The sequence below is a fragment of the Garra rufa genome, chromosome 20 (assembly GCF_049309525.1).
Source record: "Garra rufa chromosome 20, GarRuf1.0, whole genome shotgun sequence".
Taxonomy (NCBI): domain Eukaryota; kingdom Metazoa; phylum Chordata; class Actinopteri; order Cypriniformes; family Cyprinidae; genus Garra; species Garra rufa.
Window position 1 is genome coordinate 1801192 of NC_133380.1, and position 17374 is coordinate 1818565.

General features: G+C 34.2%; 2 protein-coding genes across 2 annotated transcripts; one reads left to right on the plus strand and one right to left on the minus strand.

The window, feature by feature from the left end:
* Nucleotides 1-706: 706 nt before the first annotated feature.
* On the plus strand, nucleotides 707-8801 carry syngr2b (synaptogyrin 2b). The gene is made up of 4 exons (XM_073825983.1): nucleotides 707-931; nucleotides 4900-5137; nucleotides 6255-6391; nucleotides 8038-8801. The coding sequence occupies exons 1-4, from the start codon at nucleotides 827-829 to the stop codon at nucleotides 8263-8265; spliced, it is 708 nt and encodes a 235-aa protein (XP_073682084.1). The 5' UTR covers nucleotides 707-826; the 3' UTR covers nucleotides 8266-8801.
* Nucleotides 8802-10694: 1893 nt separating this feature from the next.
* Nucleotides 10695-17227, minus strand: tk1 (thymidine kinase 1, soluble). The gene is made up of 7 exons (XM_073826205.1): nucleotides 17105-17227; nucleotides 16848-16879; nucleotides 14702-14815; nucleotides 14527-14620; nucleotides 14350-14439; nucleotides 11355-11474; nucleotides 10695-11228 (listed from the first exon to the last, which is right to left on the minus strand). The coding sequence occupies exons 1-7, from the start codon at nucleotides 17168-17170 to the stop codon at nucleotides 11049-11051; spliced, it is 696 nt and encodes a 231-aa protein (XP_073682306.1). The 5' UTR covers nucleotides 17171-17227; the 3' UTR covers nucleotides 10695-11048.
* Between the last annotated feature and the right edge of the window lie 147 nt (nucleotides 17228-17374).

The following is a 17374-nucleotide window of genomic DNA, read 5'->3' on the forward strand; positions in this document are numbered from 1 at the left end:
TACATTTTTTTGTCATCTGGGTTAAGGTAAAAAAGCAAGCAGACTATTGGCCTCATTAGAGCTGGTTTTGAAGTTGTTTGATAATTAATTATGAACTGAACTGGCTGCCAATTCGTTTTATAGTTAATGCATTTTACAACATTAACAGTTACTTTTCTGTTTTTTTAAAACTGCTTTGACATATTAGCACTGTATGAAGCGCTACAGAAATAAATATGACTTGACATAATAGTGTAAATGTATAAAAGTCAATATGCATGCATTTGCCAAAAATATAACTTTTTATATTAAAAACAAACAAGCAAGCCCTGCCCAGATTTAAAAAAATAACGCAAAAGTAACGTAACGCATTACTTCCCATAAAAAGTAACTAAGTAATGTCATTAGTTACGTTTTTAGGGAGTATCTCAATATTGTAACGCATTACTTTTAAAAGTAAACCAGATGATTTGTGTGTTTGTGTTCAAATAGAACGTGTCTCAATAGCATAAACAACTCATTATTAAGCATTAAACTGCCGTGTTTCATCTGTAATGATTTGTAGTGACTCTGAGGACTTTAAACTTATTGAATTTTCAACGTCGCAAATGAATCATATTACGGAATCGGTTCTTTTGAACGCCTCGTTTTAACGTTCGCCTGAATGATGTGAATCATCAAAAAGATCCGGTTCACTTGAACGACTCACTCGCGAATCTGACACCGGTCTGTGAGGAAGCAGCTGCACTGGGTGGTGTGTGTCCGTGTTGTGTTTTCAGCTGTCGCCTATGTGTGTGTGACTGTGTGTGTGTGTGTGTTTGTGAGTGAGTGAGTGTGTGTTTGACCGATGGAGTCGAACAGTGTGGCGTACGGAGCCTCTCTCGCCGGAGCGGGATTCGATCTCATCAAATTCATCAAACAGCCGCAAACTATCATACGGTTCCTCAGCTGGGTGAGTGACATGTGTCGCGTTCAACTTATCAGCTCGTTATGATCAATACTTTACAGCAGGATTGGGGTGAAATGGGTTTATGCATGAATAATGCATAATCTGAAAGCTGAATAAATAAGCTTTTCATTGATGTATGGTTTGTTAGGATAGGACAATATTTGTTCGAGATGCAACAATTTGAAAATCTGCAATCTGAGGGTGCAAAAAAAATCTCAATATTGAGAAAATCGCCTTTAAAGTTGTCCAAATGAAGTTCTTAGCAATGCATATTACTAATCAAACATTACGTTTTGATATATTTGTGGTAGATAATTTACTAAATGTCTTTATGGAACATGAAACATGATCTTTACTTTATATCCTAATGATTTTAACCATAAAATCGATCATTTTAACCCTTACAATGAATTTTTGCCTATTGCTACACATATACCTGTCCTACTTAAGACTGGTTTTGTGGTTCAGGGTCACATTTTAATAATATAAAAGTAAAATAGTCTTTCAGAATTAATTCTCAACCAATCTATGTTAGAATCTGGGAAGATTCAGTCAAAGTTACTGGCAAACGTAACGTCCAGTAACGTTTTTAAAACGTTTAATAATGTTCTCAAAACGTTAGCACAAAATGTTACTTGTGTATCTATCACAGAATGAATTGATTTTAATTTAATGTTAGTGTAACACGTTGAACAATTGCTACTTGTTTCAGAACGTTCAGAGAACATTCAAAACTAACGTTCTCATAATGTTTTCAAACTGTTAAAATGTAACATTCCCTTAATGTTTTTACTAAAGTTTGCTTAACCAAGAAAAAATGTATGTAAATCGGTTAAAAAAACTGGATGTTACAGAGATGTTACGTTTTCATAACTTAATGGAACGTTCTTACAATAGAGACATTTTTTGTTATCTTGAATTCAATAACGTTCTCAAAACTTTCGCACAAAATGTTACTTATGTATCTTTCATAGAACTTTTTTTTAGTTCAAAGTTCATCTAACACTTTGAACAATTGGTACTTGTTTCAGAAACTAACGTTCTCATAATGTTTTTTAAATGATAAAATGTAACATTCCCTTAATGTTTTCACTAAAGTTAGCATAACCAAGAAAAAAAAAGTTTGTAAATCGTTTGAAAAACTGAATGTTACAGAAATAACATTTTCATAACATAATGGGAACATTGTTAGAATACATTTTTGTTATCTGGGATTTAATAAAAAATGTTTCTTTTGTATCTTTCATAAAACATTTTTTAGTTCAATGTTTGTATAACACTTAAAACAATTCCTACTTGTTTCAGAACATTCAGAAACTAATGTTCTCATAATTTTTTCAAAATGATAAAATGTAACAAGTTTGCATATCAAAGAAAAAAATGTTTGTAAATTGTTTGAAAAATTGGATGTTACAGAATGTTACTTATGTATCTTTCACAGTAACATGTAACACTTGCTACAATTGCTACTTGTTTCAGAATGTTCAGAAACGAACGTTCTCTTAATGTTTTCAAAATGTTAAAATGTAACATTCCCTTAATGTTTTCACTAAACCAAGAAAAAACGTTTGTGAATCTTTAAAAACCTGGATGTTACAGAAATAACGTTTTCATAACTTGATGTGAACATTCATAGAATACATTTTATGTTAGCTGGGTTAAGTTAAAAAAGCAAACAGTTCCTCATTATAGCTGAAGCCGTTTCATAATTAATTATAAACTGAACTGGCTGCCAGTTAGTTTCATAATTAATGCATTTTACATCATTAACAGTTACTTTTCTGTTATTAGCATGCTATTATTAGCATTTTATGAAGCGCTACAGAAATAAACCTGACTTGACATAATATTGTTCATGTATAAAAGAGTCAATCTACATGCTCTACTTATTTTATTGATTGTAAACATGGTTAATTTTGCTATTGAGGAATATGATCCACGCTGCAGGGGCTTTCCATAGACGCCGAGCGGAGAGTCAGTGAGAGCTGATTCATATCTGGTCGTGGTGTGTGACGGCATCAGATGACCTTGTCAGCCATGTCTAGATTTGCTCGGTGTCATTTGTTTACGGCGTCACACACATTTGCACATCAGCAGTGTGTTTGTTTCTCTCTAGTCACATGTGAATCAATATTGAGTCAGTTTAGTTTAGTGTCTGTGATCATGTGTATCATGTGATTTAGTGCACAAGTACAGAATGTCCCTCCGTCCCAGTGCTGACATGTAAACACAGCAGATGGCTGGTAATACGAGAGGCCTGGTAGTTTCTGGAGTTTGGCTGATCTTCGCGACACATTTGCATGAAAACATGTCGACTGAGGCGTGCGGCTGCGACCTCTTCCTGCTCTCAGGGTTTCCATCTTCCTCTCGATCAAAAATGAGAATGTGCTCAAATGTGTGTGAGTTTGTTTGCTCATCAGATTTATAGAAATGTGTCATTCCATCACTGTCTCACCAATGGGTGCCGTCAGAATGAGAGTCCAAACAGCTGATAAAAACATCACAGTAATCCACATGTAATCCACAGCACTCCAGTCCATCAGTTAACATCTTGACAAGACAAAAGCTGAAACATATCATCATTAAAACACTTTTAACTAAAATCCAAGTCTATAATCCATAATAACGCTTCATCCAGTGGAAAAAGTCCATCTATTGTTGTCTCTCACATTAAAATCTGAGCTGAAAAACAGTGCTTGATCCGTGCAGATTTCTCTCCTGATTCAGACCAGACCGCTTTTTCACTGGAGGAAGAGTTATTATGGATTATGGACTTATATTTGAGTTAAAAACGTCTTAATGATGGATTTGTTTTAGCTTTTGTCTTCTCAAGATGTTAACTGATCATAACTTATTGGGAATGTTCTTAGAATACATTTTTGTTGGCATTCTCATAATGTTTTCAAACTGTTAAAATGTAACATTCCCTTAAGTTTCGCATGACCAAGAAAAAATGTTTGTAAATCTTTTAAAAAACTGGATGTTACATAACTAACGTTTTCATAACTTAACGGAAACATTCTTAGAATATATTTTTTTGTTATCTGGGATTTAATAATGTTCTCCAAACGTTAGAACAAAAATGTTATTTATGTATCTTTCACATTTTATTTTTTTAGTAACACAACATTGCTACTTGTTTCAGAACGTTCAGAAAACATCTAAAACTACCGTTCTCATAATGTTTTCAAACTGTTAAAATGTAACATTCCCTTAATGTTTTTACTAAAGTTCGCTTGACCAAGAAAAACAACGTTTGTAAATCGTAAAAAAACAACAACTGGATGTTACATAAAAACGTTTTCATAACCTAATGGGAATGTTCTTAGAATATATTTTTGTTAGCTGGGATTTAATAATGTTCTCAAAACTGTCTTTCACAGAATTATTTTTTAGTTCAATGTTTGTGTAACACTTTGAACAGTTGCTACTTGTTTTTCGAACTTTCAGGATGTTTTCAAACTGTTAAAATGTAACATTCCCTTAATGTTTTTACCACAGTTCGCATGACCAAGAAAACACATTTGTAAATCATTTAAATAAATGTTTTCATAACTTAATGGGAATGTTCTTAAAATACATTTTTTGTTATCTGCTATTTAATAATGTCCTCAAAGCACAAAAATGTTACCTATGTATCTTTCACAGAATGAGTTTTTTAGTTCTGCACACGCACAGATCAAGCACCGTTTCCAAGCCAAAACAGCTCAGATTTGAATGTGAGAGACAACAAGAGATGGACTTTTTTCAATGGAGAAAGCGTTATTATGGATTATGGAGATTTTAGTTAAAAGTGTCTTGATGGATTTGTTTCAGCTTTTGTCTTCTCAAGATCTGACGGCACCCATTCACTCCTCAGTAGTGTATTATTAGTGTAATATTTCGAAACAGCTTTGCTTCAGAAAATGTGAAGATCTGGTTTTATTTCTGCTCTTGTGGTTTGATGTCGCTTTCACTTCTCTTCATGACAGGTGTTTGCCATTGTGGTGTTCGCCTCCGTAACCGCTGAAGGTTACGTGAACAGCAGCGCTGAACATCAGGTGAAGTGCGTCTTCAACAGGAATGATGGAGCCTGTCATTACGGTGTGGGCATCGGCGTCATCGCCTTTCTGGCCTGCGTCGCCTTCCTTTTGGCCGATGCGCTCCTGCCTTCGATGAGCAATGCTCAGGAGAGGAAGTACGTGGTGATGGCTGATCTGGGCTTCTCAGGTGAGACGTTCTTCAAGTCGTTACTGTGTTTCTGTGTCTGCGACGTTTATATCGGTCCACCGGAAAGTTTCCCAGTGCTGTCTGTTCCATTCGTGGAAACTCCGGTGGCATTTTGTCTTGTTTTTTTCCGCATGACCTGTTATTGTGGCACCGTTCTCTAAAAGTGAAACGTCTTGTGGTTGTTCACTGTGTACTGACACATTCAAATGTCGCTCAGATGGCCTCTTCCTGTGTGAATGAGTGAGACGCCAAAATGGCATCTGTTTAAATGGCATCTGTTTGTCAGTTGATGTGTAAGTAAAACTCAATCCATAAGAAAAAACTTTTTTTTTTTGCTTGAAATAAAATAAATGTTAACTGGAAAAAAAAAAAAAAAAAAAAAAAAAAATTATTTTAGCTAGTTGCCTAGTTTTCCTCCACTTCAGTAACACTTACACACATCAAACTTAGCAGTTTTATTCCTGTCTAATAATCTGAAGGTTTTTACTGAGGGGTTTGTTTATATATCATTAACCTGATTTTATACAAATATTTATTCTTTAAAATATGCTAAAATGTAGTTTTTGTTCTTGCTGTTGACAGTATTTTCTGATTTATGAAGTTATATTTTGCTTCCATAACATGTCTTTCATTTTAATGGAAAGAAAACATCCAAAATACAATTTTAAGTGTTTATGTTATTATTTGATCTATTTGTGTCTGTAGATTACAATTACAATATATACCTTTAAAGAGTTTTTCCTCCACTTCAGTAGTACCTACATTCACCAAACTTAGGAGTTTTAGTCTTCTCTATATTCTGAAGGGTTTCACTATAGGGTTTGTTCACATATAATTCACACTGATTTATACAACAAATTATTCTTAAAAATATACTGAAAAAGATTTTTTTTCTGGCTGTTGATATAATTTTTATTTCTTTTATATTAATGGAAAGAAAACATCTAAAATACACATTCAAATAAAGTGTGTATTTTATGACATTTTATCTATTTATAGATTTCAGTCACAATATATATGTTTAAAGAGTTTTTTCTCCAGTTCAGCAGCACTTATATACACCAAACTTAGCAGTTTTATTCCTGTGTCTGTCATTTCTGTGCTGTGTGTTGGTCAGGTGCCTGGACGTTCCTGTGGTTTGTGTGTTTCTGTCTCATGGCGGATCAGTGGTCAAAGACCCAAGACACCAGCGGCATCCCTACAGACGCCGTCCACGCCATCATCGCCTTTTCATTTTTCTCCATTGGATCATGGGTGAGTGATCAGTCTGATAAACTGATGGATAGTTAATATAGCAAAACTTTCAACCAGCCAAAGTTCAGATAAACTTACAACTTAATGCAAGACACTACAAGCAAAAACATTTTTTTATGCACTGGTCTCTTTTGCATCCATGTCTTCTTCATACAGATTTGCATCTGTAGATTTCAGTTACAATACATATCTTTAAAGAGTTTTTCCTCCACTTCAGCAGCACTTACATACACCAAACTTAGCAGTTTTATTCCTCTGTTTCTGAAGGTTTTTTTGTAGAAAATTTGAAATCCAAAATCCCTTCTGTAAATAACTTCAGAATATACAGCGGGATAAAACTGTAAGTTTGATATTATCAGATAGACTCAGATAGATAAACGCTATAAGGTGAGACACTACAGACAAAACCTAAAATTGTTATTTTTATGCACTGGTCAGTTAAGAGATTTTGGTCTATTTTGCTTTCATAACATGTCTTCTTTCAGACTAGTGGAAAGAAAACCTCCAAAATACATTTTAGTGTTTATTTTATGGCACTTTATCTACTTGCGTCTATAGATTTCAATTCCAATCCACATCTTTAAAAAGTTTCTCCTCCCCTTCAGCAGCACTTACATACACCAAACTTAGCAGTGTTATTCCTGTCTATATTCTGAAGGTTTTTACTGAAGGGTTTGTTGATATGTCATTTACACAGGTTTATATAACATTTTATTTCTGAAAACATGGTGAAAATGCATTTGCTTTCTGTCTGTTGACAGTATTTTCTGATTTATGGAGTGATAAAAAGTGTTATCCAAAATCCCCTTTTTTAAAAACTTCAGAATATACAGAGTAATAAAATTTTAAGTTTGATATTATCCCATTTTACAGACTCAGAAAAAATGCAATAAGGCAAGACACTACAGACAAAACCAAAAATGTTTTTTTCATGCACTGGTCAGTTAAGAGATTTTGGTCTATTTTGCTTCCATAACATGTCTTCGTTCAGACTAATAGAAAGAAAATATCCAAAATACATTTTGGTGTTTATTTTATGGCACTTTATCTATTTGCGTCTATAGATTTTAATTCCAATCCACATCTTTAAAAAGTTTTTCCTCCACTTCAGCAGCACTTACATACACCAAACTTAGCAGTTTTATTCCTGTCCATATTCTGAAGGTTTTTACTGAAGGGTTTGTTGATATATCATTCACACTGATTTATATAACATTTTATTCCGAAAACGTGGTGAAAATGCATTTAGTTTCTGTCGGTTGACAGTATTTTTTGATTTATTGAGTGATAAAAAGTGTTATCCAAAATCCCTTCTGTAAAAACCTTCAAGTCTAATATGTCAACAAAACCAAACAAGAATTTTGAATCTGGCTGTATCTAATATTCATATTTACTTTCTGGAAATTTTTGCAAATACACAACATTTTAGAAAACTTGGAATAAAAACCTAATTTCTTAATGTACTGTGACTAATCAACTGTGGGAAGTATGGTGATATTTATTAATTCACATTTTTACCCTGTTCACCTGTGGTGTCTTGCATAAACCACAAGTTTTGAGAAACCTTGACTATTGTTAAATTGTTTTAAAGGCTAATAATCCCACTTTAAGTCGGCGACTGACAGACAAATCTCTTGTTTTCTCAGGGAGCGTTAACTTACTTCGCTCTGGTGAGGTTTCGTCAGGGCGTTGCAGACGCGACCCAGAACTACGCCGATCCGGCGGGGGATCCCACGTCACCGTATCCTACAACCTACACGCCTCCCACGTATCCGTCCTTCCAGAATACTGGTCAAGACATCTACCAGCAGCCACCCTTCGTACCAAACCCTGACCCGTCCGGCCAAAGCAGCTACCAGCCACCTGTCTACTGACACGTGCCACGCACAGGAAACTGAAACACGACACCCAGGTCACGTGATGCCGCGGGATGTGGGAGGAGCCTTGGCAGGCAGCCAATAGGAGACTGTTTGCCATTTTACATGTGGCCTTAAATGTGTAAATACAGTGTTTTCTTATGTGACTGTAGATGAGTTCAGATTTGCACTGATGAGCTGGAATAAAGTAATAAGTTATCGTGGAGCCGGTCTGTCGCTCACACTGGAATCACAGCAGCGTTTGTGTGTTTTCTTAACGTTTTCCCAGCTGAATGAGTAGGAATGCGGCGGAAACAAAAAAGAGCCCATTGACCCCGTTTACTAATTGTGTTAGTGAATGAAGAGCTGGGGTGATTCACCATTACCAGATTACATGCTTAAACATTCAGCAAAGCTGAAATGAAGGTTTTGGGTTGTAAATAAGATCTGAAAACATGATTTGATGTAAAAAAAAAAAAAAAAAAAAAAAAGTCTGGCGTGACTCAATCTGGATGTGAAATGTTCAGTGATCCACATAAACACACTGTGATGCTGATCTCTGGTGCTGTTTGATTTGTTTTTCTGGTTTACCTGCCATACAACTTTAATTGGTGAAGTTTATTCTTTACAAACCAACCAGTTCAATGCTAATCATTTGGGAATATGTTCATACATACATGAGGATTTGAGTTTGCTTGATTGGTTTAGTAATTTCTTTTCGTGCATCTTCAGGTTACAGATTTAAATCAGTTTGTTCTTGTCTATAAACTGTTTTCTCTGAATAACCAGATTACATTTTTAAGTGCAGCTAAAAACAAAATCACTGGTTTGTATTCTAAATAAAAATAAATCAATACAACCCCATGAATAAATGTCATTATTAGATGCCTATGAACAGATACATCCATAAAGTTATGATATTAAATGTTACATGCATTAAAAAAACAGTCTTAAGTAGCACAGGTATATTTGTAGCAATAGCCAAAAATACATTGTATGGGTCAAAATTAGCGATTTTATGCCAAAAATATTAAGTTTTATATTAAGTAAAGGATATTAAGTAAAGATCCATGAAAGTATTTTGTAAATTTTCTACCGTAAATATTTCAAAACCTAATTTTTGCTTAGTAAGATACATTGCTAAGAACTTTATCTGGACAACTTTAAAGGTGATTTTCTCAATATTTTGATATTTTTTTGCACCCTCAGATTCCTGATTTTCAAATAGTTGTATCTCAGCCAAATATTGTCATATCCTAACAAACCATACATCAACTGAAAACTTATTTATTATTTAATTTGACCATTAAGACTGGTTTTGTGGCCCATGGTCACAAATGGCCTTTTTCAGCATTTTCGATTTTAAGTACAAATATCTAAACATCCTTAAATATACTTGAAGTGAAAATGTAAAATGAAGTGAGTTTATGATTAAAACAAGAACAAATGATCTGTTAGTGTGGAATGAAAACATGTTTTCCTGTTTAAATTAAGTTGATGTTTGTTTTCTTTAATCATAAACTCACTTTTAAACTTATGCATTTGCCATACAACCGACCTTGCATTGTTATGTGACCTGAACCACAGAACCAGTCATTAAGTAGCACTGGTATTTTTGTAGCAATAGCTAACAATACACTGTATGGGTCAAAATTACCAATTTTTCTTTCTTTATGCCAAAAATCATTAGGATATTAAGTAAAGATCACATTCCATGAAGATATTTTGTAAATATTCTACTATAAATATATCAAAACTTAATTTTGATTAGTAATACGCATTGCTAAGAACTTTGATTGGACAACTTCAAAGGCTTTAAATATTTTCTCAATATTTAGATATTTTTGCACCCTCAGATTGCAGATTTCCAAATATTATCCTAGCCTAACAAACCATACATCAACAGAAAGCTTATTTTTCAGATGTATAAATCTCAATTTCACAAAATTAACCCTTATGACTGATTTTGTGGTCCAGGATTACAAATGGCCTTCTTCAGCATTTTAGTTTTTAAGTACAAATATCTAATCTAACATCTTTGATGGTTGATATTTGTATTTTAATCATGAACTAATTTCTCATAAAACACGATTTATGCATTTTTAATCCAGTCATCCTACAAACCCTGCATTATTTATGTGACCCTTGACCACAAAATCAGTCTTAAGTAGCACAAAACTTAATTTTTGATTAGTAATATTCATTGCTAAGAACTTCATTTGGACAACTTTCAAGGCGATTTTCTCTATTACATTTTTTTTGTCCTATCCTTACAAACCATACATCAATGGAAAGCCTATTTATTCAGCTTCCAGATGATGTATATATATTAAATAAAATTGACCCTTATGACTGGTTTTGTGGTCCAGGGTCACATATTACCATTTTATCCTAAATGCATGCAAGTAAAATGTTTGTTGACATGCACAAAAAAAGCAACACTGATATACCATCTAAAAGTGGAATCACTTTATTTACCCTCATTTCAATCATAATCCATCACTTGTTGGCAGTGTTTCATGGTGTCAGCTGGTTCCTCTCTTACACAATTATAAATTAGTTTAAAATGGTTTAAATTAAAACATGCACAAATGATTGACTCATCTTCAAACTGAAAATACAAAACATACTCCATTAGCAGGACCCTCTTCAAAACTAGAAGTTAAAGGTAATATATACAGAAAAATCAACAGTAAAATAAAACAAAAATACAAGCAAACGTACAACTCAGGTGCTAAATTGTCACTCTAGTGAGTTAAATCTGTAGTAACAGTGCTAATGTAATCATGGTATCATTTTCATCATAAATGAAGGGAAGCGAATAGTTTTCGCGGAGCGCTTTGATTGAGCTGTTTTCCTGACATCGCATGCGGCGGCGTCTCCTCTCTCTGCGGGTCGCAGTTCTCCTTACAGACCACCAGACCTCCGTAACACGCCCGACACGCAGCGTGATACTTATCGGCGCCGCCGATCACCTCCACCTGAGGAAACCAAACAAAAGACGGCGTGAGATTTCACTTCTGCCCACAGGATGAGGATGTGACACGCAGCGTTTCTGCTGTGAAAGTAAAACAACCACAGTCAGCTGGAGAGATTTTTGTCCTTACCTCTTTTTCAGCTCCAAGTCTTTTGGTGTAAGCGGCTTCTTTGAAGCACTGCATGCAGACGGCGTTCAGTTTGACCACGCTCTCCGCTAGGGGCACCAGATTCAGGATATTACCGAACGGCTGCACAGACAAGAGTCAAAGGTCATCGATGTTGCTCAAAACGCATGTAAACTGAATTATGGAACCCTGGACCACAAAACCAGTCATGATGCTCAATTATTTGAAATTGAGATTTATGTATCAAATTAAAAAGTATGGTTTGTTAGGATAGGAGATACAAAATCTGGAATCTGAGGGTGCAAAAAAATCAAAATACAGAGAAAATGGCCTTTAAAGTTGTCCAAATGAAGTTCTTATCAATGCATATTACTAATAATAAATTACATTGATAAATTTATGGTAGGAAATATACAAAATATTTTCATGAAACATGATCTTTACTTCATATCCTAATGATTTTTGCCATAAAAATGGATCATTTTGCACCATACAATGTATTTTTGGCTATTGCTATAAACATACCCCTCCTACTTCAGACTGGTTTTGTACTCCAGGGTCACATTTTAATAATATAACAATAAGATAGTCTTCCAGAATAATTCTGGAAAGATTCTGTCAAAGTTATCAGCAAACATTCCTATATAACATTATCTGGGATTTAATAATGTTTTCAAAACAGCACTAAAATGTTACTTATGTATCTTTTTAGTGCATTTTGTTTTTAATTTAAGTTCGATGTTAGTGTAACAATTTGAACAGTTGCTACTTGTTTCAGAACGTTCAGAAAACATTCAAATCTAACATTCTTGTGATGTTCTCAAACTGTTAAAATGTAACATTCCCTTAATGTTTTCACTAAAGTTTGTGAAATCAACAAAAAAATGTTTGTAAATACTTTACAAAATCTGGATGTTACAGAAATAACGTTTTCATAACTTAATGGGAACGTTCTTGGAATAAATGTTTTTGTTATCTGGGATTTAAGAGCGTTCTCAAAACTTTAGCAGTAGCACAAAAATGTTACTTGTGTATCTTTTAAGTACATTATTATTTTTTTAAAAGTTCAATGTTAGTGTAATACTTTGCACAATTGCTACTTGTTTCAGAACGTTCAGAAAACTAACATGTTTTCAAAATGTTAAAATGTAACATTGCCTTAATGATTTCACTAAAGTTTGCATAACCAAGAAATTTTTTTTGTAAATAGTTCAAATTAAAATAGTTACAGAAATAATGTTTTCATAACTTAATGGGAACGCTCTTTTGAAGTTGTGCTGCTTTTGAAGTCTGGTTCCAATTAGTTTCATAATTGATGCATTTTACAACATTAACTTTTACTTTTCTGTTTTTATTAAGCTGCTTTGATGCAATTTGTATTGTATGAATAGCTTTTAAAGTAAATATAAGTTTTGATATATTTATGGTTGGAAATGTACAAAATATCTTCATGGAACATGATCTTTACTTGATATTCTAATGATTTTTGCCATAAAAATGGATAATTTTGACCCACACAATGTATTTTTGGTTATTGCTACAAATATACCTGTGCTACTGAAGACTGGTTTTGTGTTCAAAAGTTTGAGATCAGTAAGACTTGTAATGTTTTTTAAAGTAGCAGCTTTGATGATTTGGTCAAAAAAAAAAAAAAAGTAATATTGCAAAATTTCAAGATTCTATTTTTAAGACACTTTAAAATAGAATTTATTTCTGTGATGTGCAGCTGAATTTTCAGCATCATTACTCCAGTCTTCAGCGTCACATGATCCTTCAGAAATCATTCTAAAATGCCGATTTATTATTAGAATTATCAGTGTTGGAAACAGTTGTGCTGCTTAATATTGTTTTGAAACCCGTGACTTTTTTTCCCGGATTCTTTGGTGAACAACAAGTTAAAAACTACAGCATTTATTCAAAATAGAAATCTTTTCTAACAATATAAGTCAAGGCTATCACTTTTTGCCAAATGAACACACCCTTGCTGAATACAAGTATTAATTTCTTTCAATAAAAATTGACTGACGCCTGTTAATGATTTGTTGTATGTTTCTGTTATTCATTTATTTTTTCCAAGTTTTCACAATATTTTGATTTGGTCTTGTTTCGTGTATGGTAATGAGCAGTCTTTTATTGTGAAATTTGTTGACGTGAACAGATCTAGTGCGAGTACGCGCTAAACATTTCAGTACGGAACGAGGCCGAGACGCACATGGTCATGGCCTCAAAGGTTTACGGTTCGTAAGGAGTTTAGCTCCTGCTTTAAATGGAGAACAAGGTATTTGACTTTGTTACCTGTTATCTTTGTTGTAGTAAAATTATTTGTTATTTTTGTGATATTTAGTTATGTTTAAGTGATATGTTTATTTATTTGTATCTGATATGTTTGTTTCAAGGTTTATTCATTTAGTTGTTTGTTTGGTTTTTCTTTGTACAGTCTCTTACGTCGATCCTCAATCTGGTTATTGATGGTGTACGGCATGAAGTGGCGATTTATGTGACGGATATGTGAATAAACTACGAGGATCATCAGTTGGAGAGTCGACTTTCTATTGAACCAGGGAGCTACAACGCCAAACTTTTAAACAGTAGTGTATATTGTTAGAAATGATTTCTATTTTGAATAAATGCTGTTCTTTTTAACTTTTTATTCATCAAAGAATCCTGAAAAAAGTTTCCAGAAAAAATATTAAGCGGCACAACGGTTTACAACATTGATAATTGTAATAACAAATCAGTATATTAGAATGATTTCTGAAGGATCATGTGACACTGAAGGCTGAAGTAATGATGCTAAAAATTCAGTTTTGAAATAAATTAGATTTTAATGCATAAATTCCATCATATTTTAGTATTTTTGATAAAATAGACAGCCTCAATGAGCATAAGAAACATCTTTAAAAAATATTTGAAATCGTACTGATCCTAAACTTGTGGATGCAGTGTATTTATATTTACTAAAAAGAAAAACACAACCCAGGTTCCTCAAAAATCGCACCTTTCTCTGGAAGGTTCCATCAAGAGCTGCTACGATGACGGTTTTTCCCATGTTGGCCATTTCTTCGCAGAACTCAACTGTGTCTGGAAACTAAAAAACAAACATCTCAGTTTATAATCGAGTAGATTACAATGCATAAAGTGTCACTGAGCAGAACTGAGTGCAACAGAAACGTACAAACTGTCCCTCGTCGATGCCGATGACGCAGGCCTGCAGCGCCAGATCCCGGACGTCCCGCAGACAGTTGGCAGGAACGGCCTCCATCGTGCTCCTGCGGCACAAACCACACAAACCCATCAGAAAATGATGTGAAACGCATCCATACACATGATGGACATCAGCTCTGTCTTACATGTCATGTGTGGCCATCCCCGTCTCGGAGTAGCGTGTGTCTTTGGCGTATTTGATGAGCAGACAGGAATACTGAGCCACCTGAAACCTCCGCACGCGCCGCATCAGTTCAGTGCTGAACACACAAACGCATCCATAATGCAGTTAACACATCAGAATACAGCAGATTCGATGAAAACTTCATACGCATTAGAAAATGTGACAGTTTGGAGTCTCAAAAACATCAGACTTGACAGGAGTGCATTGCATATTTTTATGCATTTTGATTGTTTTGCTGTATTTTTCAGCAATGTGACCTCAAATGTCACACTCCTGATAGCAAGGACTTTTCTTAAGCTTGTCTTAAGTAGCACGGGTATATTTGTAGCAATAGCCAAAAATACATTGTATGGGTCAAAATTATCCATTTTTCTTTTTTATACCAATAATCATTAGTATATTAAGTAGGGATGCACGATATTTATCGGACAGATAAATTATGGACCGATACGGGTAAAATGACGTCATTTTTATTGCTCCGATAAATAAATGAAATCCGATCCGATAAAGTACTCTTGCTGGTAAATCAGTCAATCAGTCTGGTTTATCTGAGATTCATCTGCTTTCCGAGTGCAAGCGGCTGCAGCTGTAAACTGCGGTGACTCTCGGACTTTGTCGCGTGTTATTAAATTTATTTAAAAATGTTTATTCCTGTACAGCTATGATAAGCGGTTTCTCCACCTTGGCAGTGCTTTCAATGTTATTAAGGGAACGGGTGAAGCTGATTGGTTGTGGTTCATGTCACATGACCTGCGTTGGGCTTGCGGCATTCTGAAAAGTTGATGTTTTTATCTCGATTCTGATGTTTTATTCCCCGCCTCGTACGATTTGGTTGCTGCACACATTCATAATATGATCAATAAGAAGCTTTAACGGACATTTGGACATCTGACCTTACTCCATGATGCACTTTTCATTTTTTCCAGGTTGACAAATGTCAAAGCATTTTATTTATTTAGAATTGTGGTGCCTTACACAAAAAAATAGAAACATTTTTGAAGAGTCAGGACTGATGTTTGCTATGATTGTTAGACCCAGATATATACAGTAATATACATTTCATTAGTTTATCTCAGATTTTGTATTCTCCTGGGTGCACAAAATTATCATATAAAAATATGAACGTATCGGTATCGGCCACAAGAAGGACTTAATTATCGGCTATCGGTAAAAAAATGTTCAGATCGTGCATCCCTAATATTAAGTAAACATCATGTTCTAGGAAGATATTTTGTGCATTTCCTGCTGTAAATATATCAAAACTTAAATGTAAAAAAGGCATAGAAAAGGCCATTATGGTTTAGAGAATAAAATTTAGAGAAAAAATATTCTTTTCTTATGCCAAAAATCATTTGGATATTAGGTAAAGATCACGTTCTATGAAGACATTGTGATTTTTTTTTTCTACCATAAATATATAAAAACCTGGTTTTTGATTAGTAAAATTCAAGAATTTCATTTGGACAACTTTCTCAATATTTTGATTTCCTTGCACTCTCAGATTCCAGAGTTCATAATAGTTGTATCTCACCCAAATATTGTCTCAATTTCAGAAAAAAGGACCCTTATGTCTGGTTTCGTGGTCCAGGTATGTTAAATATTGTTATGTTATATATAAAACATTTTTTCTTGGCTTTGTGAAACATTAAGTACATATTAACATTTTTAAAAAGTTGGATGAAAACGTTCTGTGAGCGATATATAAATAATGCTTGCATTAATTAGAACGTTTTATAGAGATAAGTAACGTTCTTTTAACGTTACTGTAGGAACGTTCATAACTTGAGAAACTTGTGAGAACGTTTCCTGCTTGCTAGATTGTCTTTGTCAGTCTATTGTCTCTAGCTAACTATTAAAATGTATTAAACCATTCAAATATTCACATATACAGCAGACTTTTCCGAAAACAAAGTTAACTAAACAATTTTTTCGCGCTACATTTGCATTGTCTTTGTTGACACTGTAACCGTTCTCGCGCCAAACAGCTGTATTTGGCGCCATCCACTGAACCAAAACTCTGATTTTCAGAGTTTCACCTTTACATTTCATATCATATCACAGCATATCATAACATAACATAGGTGTATTGAGAATTTATTCATCCTCACCTCTTTCCTGAGAACATCGGTCCGAAAATAACCTGACATGACAAAGAAATACTCATTAATACTTACATTTACGAAAGAAAATCCACAACAAAATCTAAAAACACCATCCTCACTCTTTTTAAAATATGTATATTATCTACACATTATTTTTAGCCATTATCTAACCACTAATCTGCACATTATTTGCATAGATCTCCAACATTGACTTAATACATTAAATAACATTAAATTGATATTACAATTAACGTTAACGTTACCTGAATCTGTCCTCGTGTCTTCCGTGGGGAATTTGGTAAAAAATTCGCTACATTTAGGCAATCCATGTCTATTGTTTATTCTGTTTTATAACAGAGCTTTTCTCGCATACAGTCGAACTTACAGTATGATTTGAACATCGCGCCACCGCCACTTTGGCTATTTATATTGGCTGTGACGTCACGTTTCTCTGAACCAATCAGGATCGAGGATGCGCGCAGGCGGGTTTGCGCACAGATCTATAAAAGAACTGCCCGCTGAGCAGCTGAGGT